General features: G+C 38.9%; 1 protein-coding gene across 2 annotated transcripts in view; it reads left to right on the top strand.

The window, feature by feature from the left end:
• The window catches only part of RILPL1 (Rab interacting lysosomal protein like 1), a 98069-nt gene extending 81455 nt beyond the window's left edge, over window positions 1–16614 (top strand). The window contains exons 7-8 of one of the 2 annotated variants that reach the window (XM_078667609.1): window positions 6846–6933; window positions 12163–16614. In XM_078667609.1, coding sequence (XP_078523735.1) covers window positions 6846–6933; window positions 12163–12168 — 94 coding nt within the window. In that variant the 3' untranslated portion in view covers window positions 12169–16614. The remainder of the gene's footprint in view (window positions 1–6845; window positions 6934–12162) is intronic. The other variant, XM_078667610.1, reaches the window with a different exon arrangement.
• Window positions 16615–20619: the final 4005 nt, after the last annotated feature.

The following is a 20619-nucleotide window of genomic DNA, read 5'->3' as shown; positions in this document are numbered from 1 at the left end:
GGTAGCTCAATGAGTTAGGCACACACTTCTGAATAAGATATGGACTACAAAATACAATAAGTAAGAAACACTAAACAAATTTCCTTTTTCCAGAAGGAAAACACCATCCAAGAGCATCAGGATAGCTAACGTGAACTTGTTTGACTTTCTTGATCAATAAATTCATATTTGGAAAAAAACAAAACGTGCCATATCGTTACAATTACTTGGAAATAGTTTAACTCTTTCTCAGTAATGATACACCAGCACCTCCTTTTCCTTCACAAAATTTTCCATTTCCTCTCTTAGGAGTCAGAACAGTGTCATGTACTTCAAATTTCGCAAATTGACTGATTTGCAGCTAACTCCCCTCCCTCACACCACTTCATTAATGTCCAGTTCTTCTTGCCTTCTTAGAAACCTCATTACTACGTTCTCTAACTACTTGTTCAGTACACCTTTAAACAGGAACATAGGAAACAAACCCATCACATTCCAAGTACTCTACTCAACCAGAATAGTTTGCTACTCTATTTTTACAAGACCAGGAATTGTTACTTAATTTTACAGAAGTGTGACCCTCTCCACCTGGGCCCACAACGATAATCAATGGTTTTGAAACACCCCTCCTTCCAAACTGTGGAATTTTCACTTTAACCTTTTTTCATTAACTTTACCTTAATTTTCTTTTCACCTTACCTAACGAATCTGAGGAAAAATATGTTTTTTCACTAGTTGATACCAATATGGGTTCTACTCTGACCTGGACTCTGACACTAACTCAAATGGTGTATGATCTGTATACCCTTAGATAGTTTTGTTGATGTATGCCGTAAGATCAGGGTTTCTTTGGTGTTCCGAATGACTTTTAATTCGCTTATCTTGGGGTCCTTTATTCATACTTGAGAATATGCGTACTGCGTGATTTCAGATTTATTTATTTAAGTGATCGGTCTTTTAAAAACAAAAAACATTACACCAATGACATTTTTAAATAGTACTACTGCATACTTATATAAACACATAAAATCATTAGTAGAATTTTTACACAGTTGATCTACAAAATACTTCTGTGCAACAATCATTTAAAATATCGCTAAAAAAGGCGATTTGGGAAGTTCATGTCTTTGTGACAGCCTATTTATAATATGGCATTTTACTTTTCAAACTTTTTTAGGATTGTTCAATAGTAAAATAAAGTCTATTTCGATCTCCACAGAGTTTCAGCCAATTTCCTTTAAATACACATTTCAAAGTTTCACGCCCCTGCATACTAGGGGGATTGAGGCCCGCTGAGCCAGGTGATTACAGCTACTCTACACTTTTGTATATTCATTCTATTCAGTAGTGCTTTTATTAGTGACTTCTGGTCTTTTAATAACTTTGGGCATACACAAAAAATATGTTGAATAGATTCATATTTGTATCCACATAGTCTGCAGTCTCGATTTTCACTTTTATCCTTCAATGCTGGGATTAAGTCTTTTGTTTCCCACATGCCAAGACGCAGCCTCATAAATTGATGTTTTAGGGTAGGTGAGAAATAAACTGATAAATATTCCTGAGGCTTCCTTTTCCCATATGAGCTGATAACCGTCCAAGCATGCCATCTTTGCAACAAGGTACTCTCATCCGTTGAGGGAGACAAGAGTTTTATTGTCGTGTTGATTAGTTTGTTGAAAGCCTTTTTTCCTATGCTAAGATTCCAAATGTGTTGCACAGACAGGTCCTCTATCACCTGGTTTAAATAACTACCCCAGGATCCATGAATTTTCTTTTCTTTTTGTCTGCCTATTTCTTTTCCAGCATAGTTGGTCTATGGTCCCGCTTTCAGAAGCACGCAGCCTCCAACATAATTTAATTAAGGCGCCTTTGCTCCGAAATTCCTGATTTAGTAAGCCAAACTCTAGCTGCACCTGGCTGGCGATGCACATTGTTGGATATGAAAGACTTTTTGTATAGACTTTTGTTTGTATGTTGTTCAAGGCAGGGATGTCACATCCTTTCATTATTTCAGTGCCATAGGTTACTGTTAAAGAGCAACAGGGATGCCAGTACTGATGCCTAATCAAAAAAAATTATTCTGAAAGATCACACATTGAAATCAAACAACGTGGTCCCAAGACCTCGTTTTCTGTCTAAATTAATCAAAATGTATTTATCCAAATTACATTTTTATTGGATTTCACAATCACTAAAGAGTTTTTTTTAAAACATTCAAAACCTTTTTCCACATCACACATACCCCAACCATCAATTTAGATATACATCTTACTACCATTCATAAAGTCACTTACATCCCATTTATCTCCATTTATTCAACATACAATAATCATCATCAAACAACACATTCAGTCACCATACAATCCAGCAGCAAAACAACCAATGCAACTGTACACCAAGAAACAATCCTTAGGTAATCTCAAGCTAAATATTTTTCAACACAGGCCAAAGGGACACAGCTCAAACAATGTGTACATATAATCCAACAAAATTAACTCCAAATCCAAAAATCCTTTTGGGCCAAACTCTGGTCTACGTGTTTTGAACCCCCTCAACTCCCGGGGTTCTCCTCAGGACCTCCTAGCTCAATTGCAGGCTAGATCAGCCGATCCAGCACTTCCCTGGTGACATGACTTTTCAATGTAGTGTTTTGGCCCGCTCCTAAAAAACGATAGCCCATTTATTGCGTGAATTCAAGGGACACCTTCTTGCGAATTAGAAGGCAAGGGCTTGATTGAGCCGCTCAGATGCTCTAATCTTTTTCTTGCGGCGTCAACAAGCGGGCTTCAAATGCTCCGTGGTATCCTTCTTTTCCTCGTACCACGGGCTGTGGTGCGAAACTGATTTGATTCACTGACTCCGACTGCTTTTGACATATTGCTGGGCTCATCCTACTCGCCGCTGATGTTCGTATCTTATTGATTTCTCCAAAGCTGACTGTAACATAAGGGGACTATGGAAATTGTTGTATACTGCCATGCTTGTTTTGTTTACTTTTCTGTGAACAATAATAATGATGTTTCTAAAACAAAATCACAGCAAATCCCTTTATAAACAAAGAGTAATACTCACAGAGCCCCAGAAATTATCTTTTAGCGCTTTCATTTTCGGAGACCCTGATCTGCTCAATGGCTTGTAATAAGTTGTCTCTTGACTTGAAAATCTGTGACCTCGTATTCAGCTCCTTAGCCAAATTTTACACTTTACTAACTGAACATCCATTACTTTATAATGTAAAACGGGCAAAAGTTTTCCCGTCTTCTATTAGGCTGCTCTACAGATGATGCAAAAAGTCCTTCTAAAATGTGTTTGGATTTTTGCATAACAGCTCAAACACTACTCACAGGATTCACCCACTGCTAACATTCCAGGTAACAACTAGCTGAAGATGACTGTTGGATCCTGCCAACAAACTGTTTTTGCTAGATCAGGCAGAAAGGGAATCAGATGTTACCTGTCTGGCAAAAACTTGTACAATGAAGCATGCAGCTCCTCAGCCCCATAATACTTGACTATCTTCTTGATGAGAAGTCTTGCATGCGGCTGCTTCTGCCATTCCTCTGACTTGCATTCTGTGATTTTGGAGTACCCTGCCTTGGACAAATTCCTGTCTGTTGCTTATTTAACCATGTTAACTGCAGTTTAAATTTCCTTTCAATAGGGAGGATTAAGCACTAAGCATGGTTCCTTGCACCCAGTTTATTTTTCTATATAATTCTTTATAGAGTCTTAAAAAGACAGGAAATGCATTTGGTAAGCAGTGTTGAAATATTTCAGATACTTATCTAAGGTAACAGAGTTCTGGGGGTCTTGTGGGTGGAGCTTTTTAGTGTATACAACGTATTATAGATACCTGTGATGCAGAACTAGGATTGTGAGTAACCTTTCCGTTTCTCTTTGCCTCCAGAACTCTCGTAACAGAGATGCAGAAAATCAACCTGTTTTTACACTCTAAAAATACATTCCCGTTGTCTTTAAGACACACTTACTTTTAAAGAATGTTCTTCAGACTCCCCGGTTTCTGTGGCACTCACTATAATCGATCTAACAATGCCACACGCGTTCTCTAAAGTTATGATTTTGCATCTTATCCATATCACTTTCTATGTCACCTGATTTGCATCTCCAGTGCTATACATCACGCACCTCGGTTTTCATTGTGCATCACCTATTGCTGTGTACCGTGCTCTCCTGCCATTTAGGGCTTGGTCAACACTTTAAAATACCCGAAATAAAGTTGTTGTTGTATTGTTGTTTTTAATGATGGATTTGTTTATATTGTGATGGATAGCTGAAATTGTGGACTATTGGAGTTTGACATAATGTTTGAATAGGGCAAATATTAGTGGACCAGGGCAAAGACAATTGGAGCGTAAATTGGACTGGACTGGAGAGCCTTTTGGGCTGGACCTGTAGAGGCAGACTGGTCTTCGCAATTTACACATTGGATTGGAGTCTAGGCTGGTTGGATTGAATATCTGCATGCAGGACTACTCATTACAGAGTTAGTTGGATTGTGGCACATTGGGTCATACTATGAGGGCGTAAGGTCAAACTTGGTGGGGGTAAGTTTGGAGTGGGAATGGGTTGTGTTGGATTAAGTTGGCTGTTGATGTGTATGGGACGAACATTGTATTCGTTTGTGTTGGGTGTGGGGTTGGCTTAGAGTGTGGCTGGAGTAGGTCGGTATACTGAGGGCTATTGTATTTCACTACAGTAGTATTACCTTTCGGTTTCTTCGAGGTTGGGGGTCTGCGCTCCTTTTACTTGTAATAATGGGCTGATATGCATGATTTCTTTAATACTTTAAATGCTTTAGGATGCCCAGTAAGAAATCACTACTGAAAATAATGTATTGAAAGGTGCAGGAAACTTGTTTTCAGTTTAATAAAGCAAGTAAAAATAACAAAATGGTTGGTGTTGACAGCATTTTTTGACTGTAAAATTTATTTTTAAAAGCATCATCAACACAAGCCCATTAAATGCAGTGCGTAGGTATGAGAAAGATGATGATGAAATTGTGACAAAATGCTTTCTAAATTGCAAACAAATCTTTCGGTCTTCGGGTATGAAATCATATTATGTTTTGGTTGATGCTAATGATTCCTGTTGCTGCATTTATTTGTGTGATGCATCTGCATTTCATATCCTTTACTATGGCTGTATCCTGTGTGTGTACCTCAGATAAACGTTTGATGTACATCTTTAGTTATTGTTTCAAAACTTAAAGGGTTGTTGAAGGGGAATAAAGGTTAATGGCAGAGGGAAACAGCGTGTTCATTGTTGTGGAAGCATAGTCAGATTAGAGTGATCTTGAAATATTCTTCATTTATAAAGATAGCCAACATAACATTTTAAAACTATGTTGGAGCATTAATTCTCAAATTGGAGAGTACTGAAAATCATTTATTAATCAAACAATATGAAAGAGATTGCACACTGGTTCAGCCATCAAGTGTTTACGTTCTATATGAAAAACCACAGTGCTTTTATTGCCAACAGGGACCTTTTTAAGCCAGTGGTTGTGTCCTGACCGTGTGGGTTACCTTCCTTTGGTGCTGTACAATGTATGAGTCCGCAAAGGCAGTGGTCAGTGTTCTACAGTACAAGTAACACAATAACTACTCCTCGGTTAATTCACCTGGTGTAAAACAAGTAATTTTATGATAGCCATAAACAAGTAAGACAGGAGAAATGTGAAATTAACTTGAATATTTTCACCCAGTGAAAGAATTTATGGACCGAGACAAAAGAACAGTAATTAAGTGAGTATAAAGATTCTTACTATAATAATCTCTGTGTCCCAAACAGGGAGGAGATATGCACTACTGCATGAAAATGCCTGCCTTGATCTCTTGTCTAATCGTATGTTTCTGTAATAAAAAATAAATTTGCAGTCAACATTTTAGATATGGGGAAACATTAAAAGTGGAAATAAAGGACTACGTAGACCGCTTATGCTGCTGAAAGCTTGTGAGGCCTACGGAAATTTATATTTCCACTCAAACTGAGTCATACATTTTAGATTAGGTGCTGCAGGAACCTAGATGCATTGAAGTAGCTCGAGATAACTGTAGAGCCTTGTGCTCTTGGTAATTCTTGTATTGGTCTTTTCAGGACCAAGCATCCCAACTGCCCAAGCCCATGATGCCCTTTGCCTTCTTGATCAAACCAGTTGTTTTAAATATGTTACCAACATCCATTGGGCTTTTTTAGGCAGTATGAGTCTACAAACGCTGGCGATTCTGCACAATTGAACCAGCAATTTCTGCTTTAATAGTTTGCATTCCTTTTTGAAACAAAAGCAAAGGAGGATTTCTGAAGTGTAAAGTGGCTTAGTGGTTGCTGCCTACGGAACATCTTTAATATGTGATCTCCTGCATCTTCCACCTGGGGCTCTGGTGCAAGATAAATCGTAGGTTGTAAACCAAGCTCACAGTGACTTATCCATTCTATTAATAGCTGAGAATGTACACTTTAAATTACTGTTGTTCCCTCCTCCATTTGGGGAGGTCCGTCATTTTGATCCATGCCTTAAATTTCTCCTGCAACCTCTCCACTTAAAGATGGGCCCTCTTGGCTCAATTTCCATAGCGGCCTTTCATAAGCAAGGTCTTTTTGTGGTAAGTGCCTCCATTCTACATAACAACGTTCCACTGACTGTAACAGAGCTTCGGGAGTAAACTCCAAATTTCAGTGGTCTTAGGTGTTGCAGTTGTAACACACCTTTATTTATCAACAAACTAGAAAAATATAGATAGTCCAAAGCTGTTCCAACACTCCTATTGTTTGTTTCTTTTATGGAATGTATTTGTATCTTACTCTAGTCTTTTATCTTTCTGTGTCTGTACTTTTCTGACCAGGATGTTCACAGCCATTATGCCCATGGTAGCAGCTGGTTTGATTCCAGACGATCCCACACTGCAGCCAATCAGAAGACTTGTTTCCCTTGTAGGCACTTTTTTTCTTTTGAGTTTGCCTTTTGAAGTTTGGAGTTCCTTGCATGACTCTATTGTGCATTGAAGCATCAGTACTACAGTAAAAGCAACACTTTGACAAGTAACATTTCCTCATATTTTCCATATAATTACTATATAAATTTCCATATAATATTTTGATTCAATCAGCACGTAAATTCACCAAATGGACAACATTACTTGTGTGCCTGCAGTCCATAAGTGTCCCATCAGCATGTAAAAGCTATAATTGAGTACGAGGCAGAATAAAAATTGCACACCTTTTTATTAGAAAACATTGTACAAATGTATTTAAAAAAAGGCAAGTTTATGAAAATATAAAAAGCATGTTTCTGTGAATGTATCTAGTAGTACTGTTGCTTTAATATTTGCAATTGGTTGCATTTCAATTGGCTGCCTGTGGGATCTTTCAATCAGTACGGGTCACATCTGTCAATCGGAATGACCAATGGGCATATTAACCTTGACAGTTAGTTCTTCACTGAGTTTTTACAGTTTCAATTACATGCACTTTTTTGTAATCAAGCTAATACTACTGCCTTTGCTAAGTATTTTCTAACAAGAAAACAAAAAAGTTATATAACGAGCTATGTTTGTGTGTTATTGTGCACAGTTACTGTTTGCTAATTCGCACTTTGCATCCTCTTGTGATGTATAGCATTGTATGCATCTTCTCTAATAGGAGTTGATGATAATAAAGATATAATACACAAAAGGCCAAAATCAAATCCTTACAATAACAAAAAAAAGCTTACCTTTTTTAATTTGGTGCCCTTTTTCTTTCATTTGTGTAATCTCTTTGTACTTTCCATTTTGAGATCTATTTTAATGTTTTGTGTTTTTCCAATATAAATCCTAGATGGATTAGTTTTGCAGAAAGTAAGTGGGCACACCTGTCCTAAGGAACATTTGTGTCATATTTATAAAAGCTCCTCCACAAATCCTTGGCTGTAGAGGGAACATTTAGAGGCTTTTAATCGAAGGAGGAATGTTAAAATCTTCAAAAGACTTCCAAAAGAATTATTTGTAGAAAATATATATGGTCACTCTGAATAACTATTGAACATCATTTTTAAGCAAATGCAAATAGGACTTGTGACAGATGGATGAGATTTTTTTATGTGCGATGTTATTTATATGCTATAGGAAAAAAAGTTGCATGTCTTTGACATCAATACGCCAAATTCAAAAGACTTATGCAAAATTGTTTTATGCTCATTAACTCACAGATGGTAGCTTCGCCCCATTGGCTCCTCAGCCAAGCTCTTTCATTGTAATCTCTACAAAATATTCTCTTTTTATGAGCTACATTTGACTATTGAGGATGTAAAACCCAGCTTTTGTTTTTCAATAAATAAATCTCTAATGACCAGATTACAAAACAAAATTGTGTAGACCATTTTACCCCCTTCTGAATGGCATCCACTTTCACAAGAGGCACTGAGTGGGATAATAAATATTTTGTTGCCGACCTATTCTAGCCATTCAGTGGCTTGTCTACGTTTGGTGATTGAGGTGACAGAGTACCTCACATGTTGATTGGACAAAGTCTTCAAAGCAGCCCCTTTCACTAATATCTTACTTGAAAGGCGCCACCAGGTTCTCTGGAGCACAAAGATCATTTGGGCAGCAAAGAAAAAAAGATGTTCACAGCTGGCTGTTGGGTGTATGCTCTTGTCCTTACCCAACTATAATTCATGGTTCAAAGGGTGAGAGATGATCATATTGTTGGATAGAGGGTTCAATATACATATTTACATGGCCTATTTACATGGCCATGGGGTATCCAATAGGTAGGTTAAACCAACAAAAAAGTGCGCTCCTGCAGTGTAACAACCCTTATAATCTCATTCACATAGGCCCCTATAGCCCTCTCATGGATTAAAGATGGGGCATTGTTCAAGACGTTCCTGACTCTCACTGAGGTATAGTACATTCACTCTACCTGTGGTCTTTGTGAGTTTGTCTCATTCCATGGGCTATACTAATAACTAGCTGAGGCATACCATGTCTGTTGAGTCTGTGTGGGAGACCCTCCACCTGAGCCCTTACAAATACAAAGAAATCTGGATCAACAAAGGGTTGTTTTCAAGGCTTTAAGCGGCTCACATGCCTTAGATGAATGGAGGAGTGACTATCGTCACCTCTTCTTACCCGTCTGAATTAGGGACAGTACTGTCTGATTCGCCATGTGTAGCCACGTTCTCTGTTGCTTGAATCCCAGGTTTCTTTTGACTCCCCGCTATCTTCAATCTTACCGATCATCTACAAAGCTGGTGAGTGGACCAGGGTAGTCCAATGGAATCTGGCCTACGGAGGTTTAAGTTAGGATACCGTTGGGTCCTGTCTTGCCTTCAGATAATCTCTCTGAGCTAGGCTGCCCCTCAAGAGCAAAACCGCTCTCCAGCCTCCTCCCGTAGGGCCAGAACTATGCACCAGGGATTACGACCGTTTGGAGGCTTCTCAACAGTAAGACTCTCACACACAAGGACGTTGTCATTTCAGTCCCTGGAGTCACACGTCAGCCAGCTAACCAGACCTTTGCTTGTAGTCAATGATATACCACTCCAACTACCTATCCTGAGAAGACACTCCTCCTGTCAGTCTAGACACGCCCCTCTGGCATGCCCTGAAGGTCTGTCAAACAAACTCTGCATACATTGGTGCTGCAGTGGCATTCGTCACATCATTCATTCACTTTAGTTGCAATCTATTGAAAATTAAATCAGATGATTTTGCTTCTAACTATATAAAATGGTTCTGGTCCTTACTTAGTATTATTATTTTTAGGCCATTGGCAATTGAGCAATGATAGCCATAGCTTTCTTTGTTTTGCGATTTGCAAAAACCTACAGATGTGACTGCTCTGTTTTTGGTGTCCCTGGTGTTTGGGACCCTGACAAACCACCAAAACACAACTTGTTGCCATGTATAATGTTGTTGCTAACCAGCATTTGTTAAGTTTAGTTGTAACATCTCTTCCATGTTAATGATATTCTAATAGTTGATTATAACCCTGGCACAAGGCACTGCTTTGTATGAGATATTACCTTATTGGGTATATGTGCCAATATCTTTGGCACAAAGTTATTTGAAGTTGTTTATACATGTTACAAATAAAAACAAGTTGTCAAAACTACCATTTTACATAATTTTTAATTAAAAGGTTTATTGATTGACAACAAAAATGTGACCGGTTTTCAGTGTAAGTTTTTTTCCCTTTGTAAGAGTTTTAAGATTTTGGCTTTGTATTAGATTTAAAAAAAATCTGCTTGGGTGTTCACTGTAGTGGTCGTGCTTTTGGAGTCTTTTCAAACATTGGCTTAGTATCAGAGTTGCAGGTATACAAAATTGGGGAACCTATTCTAAAAATAGGTTTCGTTTTTGTTGCCTGCATGGCTCCTTCAGACACTATTCAGTCATTCAGATAGTATGTCCTGCAGTCCATAACAACAATTGAAATTTAACACGATTCATGTGTTAGCTGAAAGTTAGGTAATAAGCTTTGAGATTTAAAAAAGCATCTACGATATGCTGCATAAGCCCCCTTATAGCGTCCATCCCGTAGGAGGGCCACTGCCGTAAAAATGTTGTGAAGTTTAAAATGTAATGTTTACGTTTTCAAGTGCAGGTGCGCACTGAAGAACTAACCATTACAGTTGTGGATAAATTGGTGGCCCATTTACCAAAGCTTTGTGGCAGGGATCCCAATAGTGAAGTTTCTAGCCTGTAGAAGCATTTTAATAATTGTCACACAATTTTTGATTTTGAAAATATGTATGCTGTCAATAAAAATAAATGTTGCGTTGCCAGTTGGAATCGTGGAGGAGATAGGAAATTTACGGTGACCCATCCTCCTGCAGCATATAGAAACTAATGTTGTTTAGAGGACCTGGGTACACACATGGGATTAGCCCTCTAGTGCTCATGAATGCAGGTGGGGTTCCACCACACTATGTTGCACTGTGCTTGCAAGTTGGTGAGAGAAGGCTTAAGTGTGGGGTCCTCTCCCCTGAACTCAAACTCCAGTTGGCTAAATTCATGGACCTCATTTCGGGGTCCCTTGAAGTCGCAGTTGCGACCCCTAGCTTGCCCCTTGCAACCCCTGGTTCTACATTTTCATCCCCTGGACTTGGAGGTGGTGAAGTCCGTGCTATAACCACAGGGGCATCTCGTCCTTATGGACTCATCTGTTGGGGATCCAATCTCCTTATTGTTTGGCATTTTTTTAAATTACACTAATAGTGAGTAAGTAACAGTATATTATTCACTGTTTGTTAGTGTAATAAAAAATGGAGTACTATTAGCAGGAATATAACCCTGCAGGAGAGAGGAGAGTGTGCGTGATAATGTGTAAGCATCTGTGTGTGAGTGAATGTATAGGTCAAATGGGGTGCGATGTCACGTCCACTACCCCTGCCTTTTCGGTGAATTGGCGTTCATAGCTAAATTTGAAGCAAATTTTGGGCGCTGGTGAAGGAAATTCTAGCCACCATTAAGAAATGTTCCCCCACAATATAAATGCTCACTGTAGTCTGAATAGTTGTAATCTAGAGCTTACTGTAACTTGGTTTAAGTGTTAGCTGTACTGTGATTAATACCCCTGCCATTTCTACATCACCCTTCCGAAGTCCTAAGCATTTCAAGTGAAAAGTTTAGGGTGTCTTATTATAGTGTTGAGAGTAAAAGGAGGAAATATTGCCGGTATCAAACAGATTTTCATAGTCCCGTTTAGTAAGCACCCCTCCTGTAAAAATTAGCTGGCATTTCTAGTAGTCACTGATTGTTAAATAAAAGGAGAAGCTTTTCTAACTTTGGAATCTGATGTGGGCCAGTAGATATAGTTGAAGATTTAACTAGACATGTACATTGTGGGCGGGTGCCTTTAAAGGGTGGCGGGTCACTATATTATCTTGTGATACACTGCACAACAAATTTTTTGCATCCACAAAATCGACATAACCACTATATTGAAATGTAAGTTTATAATCGCTCTTTTTAATTGTACTCAACCCGAAAGGAAGAATGGGTGGTTAAGAATAGTATTTATCTACAGTATGTATCTACTTGCCTTAGAATGAAGTCCGATATAGAGGATGCTATATTATTGTAGGTCAGTATTAACAACCTCAGTATTAACATGCAAACACCTGTAATACAACTTGCAGTGCATTAATTCTCTAATTATTTTTTTTTGTTGAAGATTTAGTTTCTTCTCTCGAGATAAAAAGCGCTCATCGACAACTCAGAAAAACGTCCACTTTGAAGAATCCTTTGGCGCCTGGGATGAATATAACAGAGAAAATTTCTACACAGAGCAAGGGCAAGAGGCGTTGCAAGACCTGTAACTTGAGTTGCTGCCTGGAATCTCATTGCTTTTGGACTAGAAAATAGCTTTATTTGCTACCCACTGCGGAATGGTTATATATTTCAAGAGAAAAGACATTTATATACGAGCTGCTTACATGTTCATGGGAGGAACAGAACAATGACCTGGATATTTTTTTATACCTGGATGCACTGGGATGAGTCCCAGTTTTATATATAATTATATTAACATTAGTCTTTGGCATCCTAGCAATAATTTTATGTAATTCAGGCTTATTTAAAATACTAAAAAAGGTGTGCTAATGAGAAAAGAGTAACCATGATCTATTCCAGCTCAAGGTTAGGTCTTGCGCAGTTTTGCTTGAAAAGCACGTGTATTATTTTCTTTTGAATATTCAACTGCAAGTTTGTGATTAGTATTTTATGTGAAAGACTTTTTTCATCTTCCAGTGCCTCAAGCCAGGAGTTGCACAATGAATGATATTATCCATTTCCCAGTGTTGCCCTTGAAACAGACATTGATGCCATGAATGAAGCCACGGCGCCTAATAGAATTCTGTGTGTATGGATACTGCAGAAAGGAAGAATCGCAAAAAACCCAGAAGCAAATTTAAAATCTGTTCATTTATTCATACAAGCAAAATCGTAATCACAGAAAGTCTACAAAAGATGGTGCGGAGGGAATGTACCTGGAAGAAAGTACTATGTGACATCAGCATTGTTTTATGAAGGAAATTAACTATTTTCGAGATCAGTATAGAATTTTATAAACATTTGACTGCATGTTTTTATGAAAAAGCATGCCTTTCTTGTAGTGAATGATACAAAAAAAATCTACTTTTATAGTGCTTTTCTTAAAACGTGTTAATTGTGTTTGGACTCCAGGAAATCCTGGATTCAATTTCTGCCATTTCATATAACGTCGAAGCAGCACAAAATATTTCTTGGTTAAACAGACTTTTCTTTTCATTGCTTTTTTTAGCTGCATAAAGCACTTTAAAAGTAACTTAAATGTTTTTGCTATTGTACAACATAATGGATTTTTTAGAAGATACTTTGCATAAAAGTGTTCTGCTAAGGAGAAGGTTCTTTTATCTGTTAAGACAAATTTCTAAGGCAGGTATATTTACAGCGACCAGTTTCTTTCCCTGACAAATGCAACTGCATCTATACAAGTACTTGTGAGGGGCTGATTGTATGACACGTAAGATTGCAGTGGTTTTGCTTTTTGAATTTAGCAACATACAAACTTAAATATTTTGACAATAAGGTGTGAATTCCATAGGTAATTCGGAATTATTTTCAATGCAAGATGACTGATTGCAACTTTATTTACTTCTATGTGTGAGCTTTGTTTTATTGGTGTTAAATCTGGAGAAGCACTATGCACAAGAACAAGCTTAAACATTCAACATTTACTTATAGTTAAGTATCGCATCATGAAATCTGCACTTCCCTCTTCAGCCAAAGTAAGAATACTGTAAACCGCTGCAAATCTTTGACTTCGTGTTTTCTTCATAATTATTTGGTGACCCCCTGTGTTTCTTTTGAGGTTTTTTTAACACTAGGTCAACAAAAAACTTTGGGCCAGATCTATCAAAAAAAAGTTTTGCGATTCTCCCATTGTGATTTTTAGAGAATCGCAATTAGAGAATCACAAAATGCAATGTATGTAGGATTTGCTAAAAATGTTGTGAATTCTACATATTCCTTATTTGCGAATCACAAATTTAGATTTGCCATTAAGGAATACCTTCTCCTTCATTTCTATGGACTAGGAGGCCATGGGAATGAATGGGAAGACATTCTCAATTTGCGATTACCAATTAGAGAATCGCAAATTGAGAATGCAATTTCAAGGTTGCAAGGGTGCCAAAAGGACACCCTGTTGCACCCCTGAAATATGCATGTGTGCACATTTTGCGCACATACATGCCCTAAGGGCATGTATGTGCGTCATATGGCACTTTTAAAATCAAAAAAGTGCTTTTTTAAAGAAAATCGTAAATTACCACCAATTTGAAGTTGGTGGTAGGTTACAGTTCCTTAAGGGCAAATAGCAATTTTCTGGTGCTTCCAGAATTTCATTTAAGGAATCACAATTTGCAATTCCTTAATTGCATTCGCAAAATAGAGAATCGCTAATTTTGCAATTCTCTATTTTACAATGGCCTTTTGGGAGGATACATCCGAAAAGGCTTTTTCCAATTCGCAGACGGGCTGATTCTGAGAATCTGCCAGTTTGCAAATGAGAAAAAGGCTTGATACATATGGCCCTTAGTCAGAACAATTGTGCACTTCTAACACCTAGGCTGATTTCCAGTTTGGCTGTGATAGTCACTGAAAACCTTTTTTAAAAGAATCTTCCTCTTTTAGGCTGATCATTCTAAGGAAGGGTGGATTGAAATGTAAAATGAGATATCCCAGTGGATTGATCCGTCTTCTCTAAAGTATGAGTTTGGCGTTGGGGTAAAACTCATTCACAAGCCTGTTTTGTACCCCTGCTTTAATTTTAGGTGGGTGTAGAATCCGAGAATCTATGTAGAATTAAAGAACCTAAGTCACATAATCTGGCCTTTCATTCCTGCCAATAAAAAATTGTACGATGTAAAATAAACCAGTACATCAGATTTCTGCAGAACTTTTAGGCGTAGAGTTGTTACACAGTTGTTCCTGGGGTAGGTTTAGATGTTGACCATTGAGAAGGCATTAAACACCTCCAAAGTCACAAGTTTATGTATTCGCAAGCCTTTCTAATGGTTTTCACCCTCCATTTACTTACTTAAAGTTAGTGTAAGAAAAAACCGGCATAAATGTATGAATTGGGTGTGAATGACACTAGACTGTACATATGTTTCTTGGGTGTTGAGTGAAAAGCATCCACACAATACTTTCCCTGTGGAGGAAAAAAGGAAGCATATGTCCCTAAAAATTAAACAAACGTATTGATTTTCCAACAGCACAAAATCTACTAGGTTCTTTTAGGCATTGATGTGGAAATGTGCAATGTGTGTGGATTTCCCTACATTAACCCGGGAATTTTTGCAATACCGGAATAGAATGCAAATTGTAGTAGGAATTTTAGAATTTATAGATTTGTGTGTGTCAGACAAACTCTGTGTGATTCAGAATTCTAGAAAACCTGCATATAAAGCAAGATTTTCACATGGCTTAACCTATAAAGAAAAGTTTGGGAACTCGTTACTCTGGCTAAGTGGATTTGCTCAGTTTGGGAAAGAAAAAGAGCATGCCCATATGTAGAGCTACGAGATGCTGGACAGGAAGAAATAATTTACAGGGCAAATGGGTCCGAAAGTTCAAAATTTAGAGCAATAAATATTTCCAAGTTTCTTCCCTTCAGCATTGTGGTGACTGTTCTCTAAATGTGAGCGTTCTTCCTGGAATGAAATACTATTAAAATGTTGGTTTTTCGAATAGTTACTTTGCGGAAAGTCATAATTTTAATAGTAGAGGTGAATATAGCGTCCCTTCACAACCACCCTCAGAACCATTGTCTGTTTTTATTTTATTTTGTTGCTGCTGTTCACAGTAGAACTTTTTTTTCCTGTGTGTCCTAAAAGTTGGTCCTAAAAGTTGGAGTAGTTGTTCTACATGTCCGCATTAGTGCAATATCAATTATTTTGCCTTCTTCAGAAATTACGAATATCCAAAGATTCTAATTCGGGTCCGTTTTTGGCAGAACCCTTCTGGCTGGGGGTTCATTTATTTTTATTTTTTTTTTGGTTTGGGATAAAGGGTAGGGAGATAAATGATTTCAAGCTTGAACTTTGAACTCCGTTTTGACGACCGTGTTTTTCCAAGGGGCCTAAAGTTGCACCACCTTCTGAAACGGTGTATAAAATCAGTATTCAGGCTTCCGGATCACAGTGTGCATTATGGTCTCTAAAATCTGGACTGTTACAAAGAAAAGACTTTCAGAAGAAGGCAATATTTTTGGACCATGCAGTTCATTTGAGGACACCCAGTAATAATCTTCAAACCCAACAGAGTGGATTACTTTTCACTCTAGAAACAAGTTTCAGATCCCTACTACTGTACATGGACATCTTAGATTGCAGGATGTCCCTGGAGGGAAAGCATCTTGGGAGGGCCTCATTGATCTCGCCCATATATTAGCATCATGTGTACCGAAAGCTCTTGTACAAAGTGCATCTTCCAAAGGGATTATGAATGTTTTTCTCACTTTGTTATTTATAGTGCCTAAATCATGTAGATATTGTAGATACCGATCCACAAGGTGAGAGTGCCTTGGAATTTTGACATTAGGAAATCTGCCATCTTGGTTAATAAAATGAGAACATTTCAATTTTTTGTTCGGATTTATCTTCTTTTTACTCGATTTACAACTGTTTTTGATAAATATATTTCACTGCTAGCTTCATTCGTTAATGAGTTACAATTATGTGTAGTTTTGGTCCGCTAAGAAATAAATGTGCTGTTTGTTTGCGGTCATAAACACTGATGAAAGACTTGCATCTCTGTTTTATACCACTTGGAGTTTTTATCGTTTAACTGTGTATTGCAGAAAAGACTGAACACTTTTGTAAAGCATAATGGTGCATCATTGGCCCGAGTGACAAGATGTCAAGGAACCTAGATGATGAATTGGTACTTTCCACTTCCACCTTATAGTCCATCTCCCCCATGCCTCACTTGGTGGATGTTTCTAATCACCACACTGCCTCTTTGTGACTTGTACCATAGTTATCAGCCCCTCTATCCTCTTTTTACATACATACAGTACCCACCCATGATTACAAAAACCCAACTTCTTCAAACACTAGATTTTTCCAGATGTAAAAAAAAAGCAAAAAACATGGTTCTATCCAGACGCCTTTAAATAAACCAAACACAACAGCGATGTGAAGGATTTACCAGTGAGTCAAAGTCTGAATTTATTCTGTAATACGCTCAGAAATACACCTGTAACTAACTGCACTGCTAGCAAATGTAGAGCCCTCATCTAAGCACTAATGCCTGAATGGAGTAGGAACCCCCATGCTACTAAACTATCTTCTCCACCTTTGTCTTTAACCTGAATGGTTTCTGGCTTTCCACTCGGCGCCATCTAGCCAGGCAGTTCCATCTTTTATGTCCTCACTCACTTCCCTGGTACAAAAGGAGGTGTGCTGAATGTGCGTCCCCCATGTCAGATCTTTATTGTCGTATTGGACATTATGTACTCTAACCCTCAGGTATAGCAAATTCTAGGCCCATCTTTTGAATATTTTAAACTCCTTGTACTCAACTGAAAATAAAAATTTATTAATGTTTAGCACAGGTAACCCACATCGATTTTACAGATGTTTCTAGTTTCTCCTTCACGACTTTACAAATCTGAAACTGCAGCGAGATTGCTGGTCGATTCATTGCAACAAATAATAACATTGTATTACATTCTGGTGGTTAGATTACTACAGCCAATACATTCTCTATGTGCTCTGTTTTTCATTCCCCATGGTGTCACCTTCAACACTAGGTGCGCACACTTCCATCAAATCCAGAACACTACAGTACATTGCAGTCTATCTTTGACATAGTGTTTACTCAAGAATCTTTGAAAAAATACAAGTAAAACTTAAAGTAATCTGTTTATGCATCTACAACACTTGAAAAACAGCATGTTCTGTGGTTTGTATCATCATGAATCGGATCCTCCGCATTTTCTTGACAGCCATCTATTGTTTGTACTGGTTTAGTTCTTAGCCAGTCTAATAGAAATGTAGCATCCTACCAGGGTTCCATTTACTCGCTGCTGATCCTAATAATGGTGACAGGTGAGGTGTTCTGCGTCATCGCTTTTGGAATTGCAAGTGCATGGTAGCATCTGAATATAGGAAGCACGTGGATATTTGGCCTGGAGCCCTTCAGTGGTCCAGCAGCTGCAAAAGTCAGCTTCTCTTTCTAGCAGGCCTGATGCCACACGACAACTGCACTGACAAAGCCTGTTTCTGTCACAACAAGGGCTTTGGGCTCATGCATATGACCAGACCAGTAGTCAGTTGGGAATGTGGCCCAGGTGGGAAACCGTATCAGAAGAGAGCAGAAATTCTCAGGAAAGAAACACGCCACACTAACAAGAACTGAAAAATGAAATAGCCTTTGTAAAGTGCACCGCTACCTTCGGAGAGGTGTCCCTGAGCTGAGGGCCCTTGGCAAGATTAAGCGAGCTACTGCCCAGTCACATGGTGCTGGACGAAGCTGCCGCCGCTGATTGAACCGTGAACCTTGTGGTCCGGAGTCAGGCACTCTGGCCGCTGTGCCACACCTCTTCCACAGGACAGCTGGCTCTGCTCCAACCATCTCTCCCAGTGGTATAGTGGCCATCTCACTCATGAACCTCTTCCTAGCACCTTAGCAATTGCTGACTCATTAAGAGAGCACAGGGGCTATACCTTTATCAGGTGAACCACTGATCTGGACATGCTTTGCAACCAGAGTACAATAGAAGTCAGGCACTGCAGTCCAAGTAACAGCTCTGCACCTGAGAGATGGAACAGAGAATGCGCTCTGGGCCACATTAACAAAGAAAAACCAACAGGACGAGGGGTAGGTGGGCTCGATGAGGTTAGATCACCAGAAGGAGCCCCGGATTGCCTGTCTCGGTCCATTACCACTCACCCACATCTTGATTATGTGCAGCAAGGATAGAATAACCTGCTGTGCGTCTGCCTTCATTGTAATGGTATTTATATAGTGTTTACTACCCCTGACGAGGCATTGAAGTGCTATGTGTGCATATCAGTTGTAGAATCAACTTCCCTGAACTTGGTTTTTTCTTTTAGATCTGGCACAGAGACAGCCTTATCTTTCTTGGCAGTCTTGTATAATCAAATTGATGAATACATAATAAATGCATATATTTATGCTTCATAGAGTTGCTTTGGATCCGCCCTCTTCATCCATTGGTCTGTTTGCCCTTTAAATTTTGCTTCCACCCACTACAGAATGGGACAACGTGCCCACTCCCTGCCAGGGCTGATGGGCCAATGTCTGCTGTTTGTAGGAGGCTGGGTAGGATCCAAGAGGGAACCCCTCCTTGACGAATGTGTAACTACAGGTGAACCGCCCCCCCCTCTACAGACCACGAGGCAAAAAGCCACCAGAATATTGGTATATAAATCAGATGTTTAACCTCAGAGATGTAGGTCCTCCCTGGTTTTACTAACACCCCTCTTACCTTCACTTTTTGTTAGGGTTAGGAAGGCAGTTATTAACCCTGATGAATGCCCAAGACCTGTTAGGCTGTTAGGAAAGGGCAGAAACATGTCGGTTGAAACTAAAGATATGCAAGGATCATAGTACCTACCTCCATGCCATTACCTTATGGTAATCTTTTTATCGATAATCAGGGAACCATGGGGATACAAGGATACTCTTGTGGTATACCCCGAGGTATTTTTAGTTATCTCCTGAACTCTTTGTTATCCAGAGAAAAATATGAATATCTAAGAACTCCCTCTGAATAGCCCAACCAGAGGTTGAGTCCACCCTGGTGGTATCATCTTACCAGGGTGGGATGAGGTGGCCTATGGTGAAGCATGTCACATTTCGTGAGTGAGCCCACCTCGTCCAATTGTTGGTATTGCCATCTTCAGTAGGAGACACACAAACATATTATTTATTTATTTTACATAAAAAACCAACGGAATTTTCTGATTTGGGTCTGGCATTTCCCTCAAGATGCTTCCAACATAAGGACACCATGCCACATTGTGTTGTATAGTTACTTAAGAGGCAGGAGTGGGCCCCTCTCAGCCTCCCTTTCTCCCTTAATGTTCCATACCAATGTTTTTTGTTTGCATTCTTTAACGTTATTATTCATCCTTGCATGTTTGAACAGACTTCTGGTAACTAATTCAAAACCAATAGTACGTTTTCTTTCTGACAGGAATCATGTTTTCCTGTTATGTGTATTACAAATAAAAAAGGGTTTCAATAACGTTTTTAAATACACCTGCCTAATGGGGCGCACTTGTCTTGTTCTATAAAAACGATGTACAAAGTTAAAAAAAAATTACATTGCAAGCATGGCTGCTACGTTTTCGCTGTGATAGGTGTTTTCTTTATTGCAATTTTGCACTAAAAATTAAACACTGCACTAACTTGCCAAAGTGAGACCAACTGATGGGCCAATGCAGGAAATCATTTTTGTGTTACTCTTGTCATCTTTCCATTTAGTTACCATGGGTGCCAAAACCCAAGGGGTGTCCAGTGCTCAGACAGGCAGCACAACTCGTGGGATGTCATGCAGGGGCTTAAAGAGCCCACACTGAACCCCAGCTGTCCCCAGAACACTGTGCAGGGTGTT

This window comes from Lissotriton helveticus, chromosome 11 (genome assembly GCF_964261635.1).
Source record: "Lissotriton helveticus chromosome 11, aLisHel1.1, whole genome shotgun sequence".
In the NCBI taxonomy this organism is placed as follows: Eukaryota; Metazoa; Chordata; class Amphibia; order Caudata; family Salamandridae; genus Lissotriton; species Lissotriton helveticus.
The sequence above is the reverse complement of the archived record's forward strand: the minus strand, read 5'-3'. Positions and strand labels throughout refer to the sequence as shown.